Source organism: Chlorocebus sabaeus, chromosome 17 (genome assembly GCF_047675955.1).
Source record: "Chlorocebus sabaeus isolate Y175 chromosome 17, mChlSab1.0.hap1, whole genome shotgun sequence".
NCBI lineage: Eukaryota > Metazoa > Chordata > Mammalia > Primates > Cercopithecidae > Chlorocebus > Chlorocebus sabaeus.
In genome coordinates, this window is record NC_132920.1 from 2715393 (window position 1) to 2725959 (window position 10567).

Sequence of the window (10567 nt, forward strand, 5' to 3'; positions counted from 1 at the left end):
TTTACTCCAAATCAGTGGATTTTAGGATGAGGAACCAAAAGAAAAGACTTACAGAAGGCAGTGCTTTTCCTGAAAACCTGAAATATGGTAAGCATTTTAAGAAAGGGGGGAAAAAAGAAAGTGTGATGACAAGAGAGTTGCTAAAATCTTGTTGTTAACCTGTGGAATTCCTTACTCCCAACAATGTTGCAAGGCCAAGAATCCCCGCTGGTAGCCTTCATTTGTCTAGGATAAGCGAGCAGTAACAAGAGGCCTGAGACCAGTCTGGCTTGCAGAATCCTAGGACATTTTATTAATTCATGGTCCCCACTATCCTTGTGGGAGCAAGAAAATGCAGTGTTTCAAGCCCCATTCAAAGAACTACATTTGACAAAGTTTTATATTAGTCCAAGAGCCCCCGCCCCATCTCCCCACACAGCCCCGCACAGTACCATCTTATTGGCATAACAACCTGTATGGATGAAGGATGTCAAGAGCCTTAATCAGAAAACACATGAGAAGGCCACGCACGGGAGCTCATGCCTGTAATCCCAGCACTTTGAGAGGCTGAGGTGGGAGGATCACCTGAGGTCAGGAGGTCAGGACCAGCCTGGCCAACATGGCAAAACCCCATCTCTACTAAAAACACAAAAATTAGCTGGGCCTGGCAGTGCATGCCTGTAATCCCAGCTACTCAGGAGGCTGAGGCAAGAGAATCACTTGAACCCAGGAGGCAGAGGTTGCAGTGAGCTGAGATCCTGCCACTGCACTCCAGCCTGGGTAACAGAGCAAGACTCTGTCTCAAAAAAAAAAAAGAGAAAATACATGTGAAGGTGGCTAACAATAAAACCTTTGTTCAGCAGTTTATCTTACTACATGGTTATTTTTGTAGACTCTTGGCATCTTTTATCCTAAGACACCCACTTCTTGATTTCATGCACTGCCACATTAACTACATATTATACATAAAGAAGAACAAAAAAGGGAATGCAGGTTATAACCATTGGCCCTTTAATTGAAGAGTCTAAAAACTAAAGGGCTGTAACAGTATACTAATCCTGCAGAACAACGGATAGAAACATCAGGCGAGACAAGTTTGTCTTCATAACCTGGGCTCTCAGTTGGGGTGCTCTCTTATATTTCAATTGAATATGTGTTTTTAAACCTCCCTTCAACAGTCAGGGTGTCTGTCTATTTCATGGCTCCCAAAATTCTAACTGCAAAATAAATGACCATCTTATCATGTTTTCCCATGCCTGTCAGGAGGATATAGCAATTTCATAGATTACAACATGGTCAAGAATCTACACATCTGATGTATTCTTTTCTTCTTTTTTACTTGATGCATTCAAAAGCAACCACTGGATTTTTTCAATGTAAAAAAAGAAAAGTAGATACCCATGCCAAAATTCATGGGTGTAAACAGCCAACAGAGCCGAACTTAAAAAGAAAATAAAAGATTTGTTTCTGGATATTGGTTTTATTGGTAAAGATAGAAGAACGTTGGCACCATTAAAAACTCAGGTAATAAAGCTCTAAGCTTGATTTTTGTAATGCTACAGTCTCTTTCTTCTAAGGGGAAGAAAATCTGCCCAAGAACAGGATGCTACCTGAGGAATTGTGCCGAATAAAGAAAAGGAATGGATGGTCGGCAGTGAAGTATTCCTCTGGCATCAACATGCAGAAGGTGGCGATGCCCGCTGTGGCAGCTGCCGCCTCTGTTCCCTCTTCATTCACTTCCACGAAGGACTTGTGGACAATTTTTGATATAAAAATATCTCTGGCTCCTGACATGCCAGACAGATCAGCCTTGCTACTGTCAAAGAGATCCTGTACACCTAGGCGGGCGAGGTCTGAGTTGAGGGTGTAACTCTCTTCCAGTTTGAACCTGGGCAAGCTGACATTAACTTCAATGAAATCGAGATTCTCAGGTTTGGTCCACTCATGCAGCTTTTCCAAAGTCAACTGTTCCTCAATCTGCAATTAAAATGAGGCGAAAGAAGAAGTGATATCAATTTTACATAAGTAAGGCAATAAAGTATTATTTGAATCAAAGGACCCATAATATCAGTGGCTAGTTAGTTTCCTTCATGTTTTGTGCCAAAACAGATTCCATTTGGAGAATTTTATTTCTTTCTGGCAATTGATGAAATAGGGCAGAGGTGGTGTTCCAAGTCATCAAAGGTTCAAGTACAGGAACTTTGTACATTGGGTCCATCATCCACTCACTCACTCATCCATCCATCCATCCACCCAGCTACCCAGCAACACAGTCACTCATTCATCCATCCATTCATTCACCTATCCACCCACCCACCCATCCAACAATCTATCTACCTATCTATCATCCATCCACCCATTTACTCATCCACCCATCCACCCATCCATCTACCCATTCATCCATCCATCCATTCATCCAGGGTTTACTAAACTCCTACCGCAATGGATTACTGTGATAGGCCATGACAGCTGCCATTACTTCCAGGTAGACTAGTGCTAGAAGAAATTTAAAGTATTTCTTCTATTTAGTCTGGATCCCAATGAAGCTGTGGTAATCGGTGAACCTTACTGGAGCTGAAGTAATATCTAATAACTTTAGCTCCTAGGTAAAAATTTAAAAGGCAGATTATGCACTGGATCTAGTTCCTCATCTGAAATGTGATGTGGACATTACTTATATCTACCTTATAGACGGTTGAGAGCATTAAATGAAATGATGTATATAAAGTGCTTGACCCATAGTGCTATATAAATGTCAGCTATTATCATTACTATTGTTATAGCTATCGGACTGGAACAGAATCATCACTCTACTTGTTCTAATGGTGCTGATCATTCCTTTTATGAGGCTAAAGATTTTCACTTTACAATCAGAAAAAAAAACTAATGCAAAAATACAACTGAAAGAAAGACCACATTGATTTTTATATAATATATTAAAAGTCTGTACATGCAAATGATTAATATTAGACCCCCTTCCTGATGGCAAGTTTAGCTGGGGAGGAGACAGAGAACACAGAGCAGGCTAGGGTCCCTACACGTAATGGAAACCTCATACAAAGTTCACATGAGTAAATAGGCCTAACGTGTCACATGAGGCTTTTTCTGTCTTGTACCCATTGAAAATTTAATTCACTGTCTACATGAATTGTGATGAGAATGAACAGGGTAACAATAGAATTGTATAGTACATGATGAAGATAGATGCTACACTATTTGGGGCTTTTCAATCTTTTTCCTCAGTAAAACAATCCTCATCTTACTGTAATTTCCTCTAAAGTTAATTCAAGAGCCTGTCCATGGGCTGCCACTAGCCAGTATTAGATTTAGTATAGATCTTTGATGACCCCATCACAAGTGCCCACTGAAAGTAGCTGGCCATCTTTCTTGAAAAATGAAATGTCAGCCGGGCACAGTGGCTCCCAGCTCTAGTCCCAGCTACTCAGGAGGCTGAGGCAGGAGGATTGCTGGAAGCCAGGAGGTCTAGACAAGCCTAGACAACATAGTGAGACCTTGTCTCTATAAATAAATGTAAAAAAAAAAATTAACTTGGGCTTTGGTGTAGCAAGTGTCGATGGGCTACATTTACAAAGGAATGACAAACTATTGGAAAATGAGCCATCAGTGAACACTTAACAAGCACCTGCCTACCGTGCAACACACACACCGGAGGAACCACAAAGCACGAAGCCCAGGAGCCATACCTTCTTCAGGCCCGTGGACTCGTCCTCAATGTCATCCGGCAGCAGGATGACCATGCTGAGCTCCTTGCCTTGGTAAGGCAGTTCCAGCACACGGCACTTAAGGTCTTCGATGTAGCCATATGCAAATTTTTTCTTCTGATACATCATTTTCACAGTTTTTGTGTCTTTCTGAACAGTTAAAACAAATCACTGAAATTATTCTCTGCATTCTTTTAGAGCAACGCATGACTCTGTACAGTTACCTCACCTCACCTTATTCAGTCTGAACGGTGCATTCGTCGTGGCCTCTTTCATGAATTTATCCTGCCAGTTTCCCTTGAAATAGATGGCATTTACTAGCACAAGTTTAGTCATGTCATCAACCGTGCCTGAGGCCAACAGTTCCGGGATTTTCCCTAAAAAAATCAAGTTAGCTTAAAAAAAAATCCAAATTGGAATTCCAAATTTGAACTGACAATATATTAGCATGGAAATGCAATTCAAATATATACTTTCTACTTAATTTTCATTTGACAAGATATTAAGTTAGGAAAACCCTACTCACTAACACGTCTCTGCTTTACATATAACAACCCGTGGGGCAGACCAGGATGACACACAAACTTCCCACAAAGGACTTGACATTTTAAACCAGTCAAACGTGCTGAAAGACTAAAGACAGGAAAATTCTCCTTTTCTGGACTGTATGATAAACAATGAGTCTTATTTTGTAACAACTATTCTTTTCAGAAAAAAAAATTCTTAACGAAGATGTCTTTAGTCATCAGTAAATCACTTCTTCAAATCACTGAGTAGGTGCCTACTCTCACAAAAAAAGATTTAAACAATATCCAAAAGGCAGAACAAGACCGAGCATGGTGGCACACACCTGCAATCCCAGCGCTTTGGGAGGTGGAGATGAGAAGATTCCTTGAGCCCAGGAGGTCAAGGCTGCAGTGAGCCACGATCGCACCACTGCACTCAAGCCTGGGCGACAGAGCAAGACTCTGTCTCTTAAAAACAAAAAACAAACAAACAAAAAAACCCAGCAGAACATACTCCATGGAAATAAAGGTCACCTTGGTGACCACAAGTATGGCCTGGCCGGGAACAATTCGCATAACAGAAGACACGCCTACTGGAGTGGGTTGACCAATACAGGACTAGATAAGAAGAGAGATGTAGCAAAGAAATAAATTGCACCCAAAGAGCAAGTCAGTCCCCACCTACCACACCTTTTTTACTGGACAAGATGTTGGCAAAAAATTTATGACCACAGTAGTTTGTGAATATTGATTTCAGGTATTTCCGTGAAATTCCAGGACATTTCTTCCCATATGTGTATTAGGTAATTTTTGGAAGGCTGGATTCTCCTCAAAATTTTAATTCATTTTTTTTTTTTTTTTGCTGTGTTCAGTGTTGGTTTTAACTTTACGTTTTATATTTTATTATTTTTATTATTGTTTTTTAAGATGGAGTCTCACTCTGTTGCCTAGGCTGGAGGGCAGTGGCATAATCTCGGCTCACTATAATATCCGCCTCCCAGGTTCAAGAGATTCTCCTGCCTCAGCCTCCAGAGTAGCTGGGGTTACAGGTGCGCGCTACCACACCCGACTAATTCTTTTTGTATTTTTAGTAGAGACAGGATTTCATCATGTTGGCCAAGCTGGTCTTGAACTCCTGACCTCAAATGATCCGCCCGCCTTGGGTTCCCAAAGTGCTGAGATTACAGCCATGAGCCACCGCGCCCCGCCAATGTTGGTTTTAACTTTAAAATGTAACTTTAAAAGTTTTGGGGAGCTGATAAGAAAAAAGGATTTAGCTGCTTGAGTTAAATCATGTTTAAGTTTCCACTCTGGTGAACTTCTAACATGTGCGAGCTGTCCAGCAACGTGCAGTGCAGAGTGCACACACCGGGAGTGTCCTCTGACCGTAATCACAACGTGTGCCAGGACCGTGGGAGCTGGGGAGGGAATAACTGCAGGTGGGAAAGGCAGACTGAGGAAAGGAATGACACGACCAGCACATAATGATTCCATTCTGCCCAGGCGCTCACCTTCTGTCTGTCCCTTGACCCACTGGTTTATGGTCTTCCTTGCATCTTCAGTGGCATGCTGAAAATCCACACTGGCCAGGTCAGCACCATATGTTTTCTGAGTCGAAGCCAAGAACTCCTATTTAAAAAAAGAAAAAGGAAATATACTTCTACTACATGTTGAAATTGTTTTCTACAATCCCGAAAAGCAACAGAAATTGTCCTAAAAGGCTACAATTCCATGTAACACAAAATTTCAAACTCTTATAGTTTTTTTTATAGTAGTAAAAAACATTTAACATTAAATTTAGTATCTTAGCCATTTTTAACTGTGCATTCCAGTAGTGGTAAGCCTAACCCTTATACTGCTGTTGTTATATAAAAATTACCAGTCTTTTCTGATCTTTGACTAAGATTTCACAAATACTGATTGTACTCTTGCTTCAGTAAAACCTCCAGGAGCTATCTTTTCACTAAGACTGTAACACAAAATCATCAAGTCACTTAAAGTTTGCATTCTATCATGTTTGCCTTCCGGATTGTTTTTGCCATGTTTGCCTTCTGTATTGTTTTTCTGAAAGTTTACAAATATTAAAACTGACTTCCATGACTTGATTGTGCTGGAAAATAATCTGCACTGTCTAGTGGGGTTTTAGAATGTGAAGGGCAAAGTACTTACAGGGAGGAAATTGTAAGTTTTCTCTCCATATAATCTATTAGCAAGTTTCAGAATATAAGACGCTCCAGGTTTGTTGATCTCAGCATTCAGACTCTGGAATCTTGAATGAATCTCTTCAACCGTGTTGAAATGAAAAGTCTAAAATAAAGAAAACATTCTTTCTACAGCCATTTATTTTGAAACTATAAAGTGATTCCTTGGTGTTTCCTTCTATCAAATTAATGTGTTTTTATTACTAATTATTGATGATCCCAAACCCAATACTTTATTAATTTGTCATTGCAGAACAAACAATAGGAAATCCAAAATGTATGACTTTGTGAGACAGAATGATTACAACTTTAGACATTGCTTTTACATCACTCTTTGTTACACTAGCAGTTCCACAAATGTGGGTGGTTGATACACTAAATATTTATATATGTCTGCCTTTTCCAAAGAAAATAATAAATGGTATGTTCATATTTATATTCTGTATCAAATATAATTTTACTGAACGTTCTCAGAAATAAGCAGTAAAAATAGGATTCATCCTCTCTTCAGAACCACAAAGATATTACAGACTGAGGCTTTTAAAATTTTATTACCCTATTAACATCAGTAACTCACTTATTTTAAAATAACTTCCTTAAACTTAACATTCTGGCAAAAGTTTAATTCTCCATGTATCAGTTACAAATCAAGTGGCCCTTTGTGGTTTTATGAGACCTAGGCTGGTTCCTTTATGATTATGACACAAAGAACAAAATTGCGTAGGGTACGAAGTCCACATTACTCACTGAGATATGGAATGTTTGCATTGTGCCTATGCTCCATCTGCTTTAATGGAGATGAGGGAGGAGTCCTTAAAACTATTCTTTGCTGAGGTTTTAAAGTCCCTGGAAAGCCTCAAGCTAGCAACTGATATAACCCCGCAAGAAGCAACTAATAATGAGTAACAGAGGTTTTTTTTTTTTAATGGATTTAAAAAATATATTTAAATGCTTTCATATCTAACGCGATGAGTAATAGAAGCTTCGCAGCCCCTTGAACTTGAATCCCGGGCTGCACCTTGCCGAGGAACAGGGGCCGTGTCATTCACAGCAGGTATGTTAGAAGAGCCTCCACTTTTACCACTCCTCTCTGCTGGGCTTCGAGAGAGAGCTAGAGTTCTCTTCCCAGAATTAAAGAGTACCAAACACAGAAGTCCCCTCCATGTCCATTAAGGACAAGAAGTGACCTGTCACATTGCCAAGGGCTGGGTCCTGCTCCCAAAGCTGCTGGGTCTCCCCCTCACCTCCCCTGCAGGGCGTGCTATGCCACAGCCCACTAAGCCATGCTCAGCACCCTGGGACTATAGTACCACAGGGTCACTTTTTCTCTTTTCCTTGGAAAAAAGCAATGCCACTATCTCCACTATAATGCATTCCCTATGTCTCATTCCTCTCATTATGCTTGAAAGTAGTGTTATGTAACAGGCAATATTTATGAGTTGCATATCATCCATCATATGCAAAGCAAAAACTGGAAGCTGCTAGCTCAGGAGGATGTAGTATGGCTTTCAGGAAAGTTGCCAGGTTCATCCACCGGAACAGAAGACTCGCTCTGCAGGGATTTTTGTCAGCTTTGCTCACTGCTATCTCCGCAGCAACACAAAAAAACAGTTCCCGGTATGTGGTAGGTACTTAGGAAAAACCTGATGATGAATAAAAGCCTGCCTACAAGTGTGACTTTTCTGAAAGTCTGATCTCATAAAAATACAGTTTTGAAAACACACTGTAAGAGCTCAAAGGCACAACCTTTCCATAAAGACCGTCCATTCGTAGGGAGATGGAAGGAAAGCAGACCCTTTCTGTCGTTTCTGCTGACCTTGGACAGCTGTGCTGCCGTGTTCCCTCTGGTCCCCAGAAAGACCATGGCCATCGCAGATGAAATGCTGAAGGGAGAGATGAAGATATTTCCAGCTGGATTGTGCTCACTCAAGGCCAGGAACAGGTCCAAGGCGAAGCGGGTGTTTGCTGAGCTCAGCTGCTCCATGGTGAAAACTGCAACACAGAACAGGGTCCCCCTGGTGCCCACGGCCCATGCCAGCAGATTAGGCAGCACTCTTTCCCCCAGAAGCTTCCTCCATTTCTGCCAACCACCCTGTGGCACCCTTGATCTTGTACTTTCTCTCCGCTTTTTTATTCCAGCAGGGCAAGAACACTTTCCCAGGCCCACAAATGTGGGACTATGCTGGCCAAGGATTCGGCAGTTACAGGGGATTTTAGGGCACCCAGGGTGCCCTAAAGGGCTCTGACCTTGCAGACAGGTGAGTCTGGGGGGTGGGGTGGGGCAGGCCCAGCCACCCCAGCTTTAGCATAGCCACCCAGCCCTGGGTCCTCCCAACCTATGTTTGGGAGCGCAGGTGCTTCTGAGCCTTTGATTCAAGTCTCTGATTCATTGGGCAATGAATCCATTGCCTACCTTCACCTGAACTAACAGCATTCTATCAGAGACTCACAGCTACCTACTATGCATTAACACTCCGGCAAAGGTATCACTGTAATTATTATAATAATATAAGTCTTCCTTATTTTTGAGGTTCAAAAGGTATAAGAGGTCCAGTGCCCAAAGTCTCAGAGCCGGTGTAGGATGTGCCAGTTTGGAAACCCACCACCGTCCAGGGTCTGGCGGTGCAGCATCCCATCCGCCACCCACTAGCCCATCTGGATCTCCACTCTCAGAGCCCTAATTTCCCCAAGGACAGGCAAAGAAGAACGGTACTGCCCGCTGGGCAGCTGACTTCTTGTTGTGAAATCGTCTCTAGAATCGCACGGGGTTCCTCCTCCTCTCCCTGCCGCTGCAGATAGGAGCAGTGCTCGACCCTGAGCTGCCCGGAAACTGTCACAAACAGCTCTGGGAGGAAGGGAATCCAGGGAGAAAGGACAACATTCTAATCTCGGGTTTCAGTCTTGCCCTTCCGCTTGCATCTGTCGTCCTCCCTCCTCCCTCCCAGGCTGGCCCGGCCTGCGCCCAGGCAAGGGCGGGGGATCAGAGGTCGCCTGTCTCAGACGCGGCGCCCGGAAGCGATGGGGGCGCCAAGCGGGTGGGGGGCGCGCAGAGCGCTGCCGGGCTGATGGGCCTGAGCCTGGGGCGGGGGTGGGGTGCTGGGCTGGAAGCTGAGCGAGGGGGCCTGGCCTCCCCCCAGCTCGCCACCGCGCCACCGCTCCGAGGCCCGGCCTTACCCGATACGCTGCCAAGGCACGCTCCGGGCTCCGAGCTGGGTGCGAGGTGTGGGAGGAAGCACCGAGGGCCGCTGCCCTTATACCATGCGGAAGCGTCACCCGGGCCAGCAGCCGCGGGCGGGGCGGCGGCCCTTCCCTGGGACCGCCGAGGAGTCACAGCTCCCGGGGTTGCCTAAGTGGAAGCAGAAATGAGCGTGGCTTCCGGGCAGCGCCCTCCTCGGGGGATCGGCGCCTTTCTCAGTTCTAAGCCTTTCCCGGAATCGCTGGCAAGGACCTGAAGAGCTTTTTCTTACTAAGGTGTGAATGACTGACACGACATAGTGTGACACCTCTTAGAGGGCAAATGACTCCCTTTGAGTCCTATCTATATTGGAAGCTTTCTTTGAGAGAAGGAAGAAAATTTGGGGATCTTGCATAGGGAAAAAGAGGGGCCCCCAGAATCAGATAAAACAGAACCAGTTCCAAACACCTGCTCTCTGTTTCCAAGACGACAGCTTGCTGCTGCATCCTCAATGGTGGAAAGTGGAAGGGCAAAAGGGGCCAAATCCCATGTGAAGTCTCTTGTATAAGGGGCTAATCCCACTCATGAGGAAGGTGGCCTCATGATCTCATCACCTCCTAAAGGCACCACCTCTTAGCATTGTATTGAGGATTGTTTCAGCACGAATTTTGGAGGGGACACAGACATTCAAAGCATAGCATTTTGCCCCGGTCCTCCAAATTCATGCCCTTCTCACATACAAAATGCATGCATTGTATCCCAGTGGCCCCCAAAGTTCCAGTATCAACTTTAAAATGTAAGTCCAAAGTCTCTCCTAAATATCTTATAAATTAGAAAGGCATAAGATTCAAGGTACAATTCATCCTAAGTGAAATTCCCCTCCAGCTATGAGCCTGTGAAATCAAATAAGTTACATGCCTTCAAAATACAGTGGTGTGACAGGCATAGGACGAACATTCCCATTCCCAAAGGGAGAAACAGGCC

The 10567-nt window shown here is 43.7% G+C and overlaps 1 protein-coding gene across 3 annotated transcripts; it reads right to left on the reverse strand.

Annotated features, from left to right (window-relative positions):
- Positions 1-265: 265 nt before the first annotated feature.
- Positions 266-9780, reverse strand: SERPINB1 (serpin family B member 1). Of its 3 annotated transcripts, none has more exons than XM_007973853.2 (7): positions 9583-9780; positions 8225-8400; positions 6377-6514; positions 5719-5836; positions 3936-4078; positions 3684-3851; positions 266-1956 (listed from the first exon to the last, which is right to left on the reverse strand). In XM_007973853.2, the coding sequence occupies exons 2-7, from the start codon at positions 8390-8392 to the stop codon at positions 1552-1554; spliced, it is 1140 nt and encodes a 379-aa protein (XP_007972044.1). In that variant the 5' UTR covers positions 8393-8400; positions 9583-9780; the 3' UTR covers positions 266-1551. The 3 variants fall into 3 exon arrangements, with proteins under 3 accessions (XP_007972044.1, XP_007972045.1, XP_007972041.1); XM_007973854.2 differs by having other exon boundaries at positions 8225-8423; XM_007973850.3 differs by lacking the exon at positions 9583-9780 and adding an exon at positions 9012-9132.
- Between the last annotated feature and the right edge of the window lie 787 nt (positions 9781-10567).

Excerpts from the sequence above, each read along its gene's own strand:
- SERPINB1 (XM_007973850.3), bottom strand. The coding sequence starts at position 9,039 with ATGCTGCACCGCCAGACCCTGGACGGTG. Across the intron at positions 8,401-9,011 it reads CCGCCAGACCCTGGACGGTG|TTTTCACCATGGAGCAGCTG; the intron begins GTGGGTTTCCAA and ends TCTGTGTTGCAG. Across the intron at positions 3,852-3,935 it reads CACCGTTCAGACTGAATAAG|AAAGACACAAAAACTGTGAA; the intron begins GTGAGGTGAGGT and ends TTAACTGTTCAG.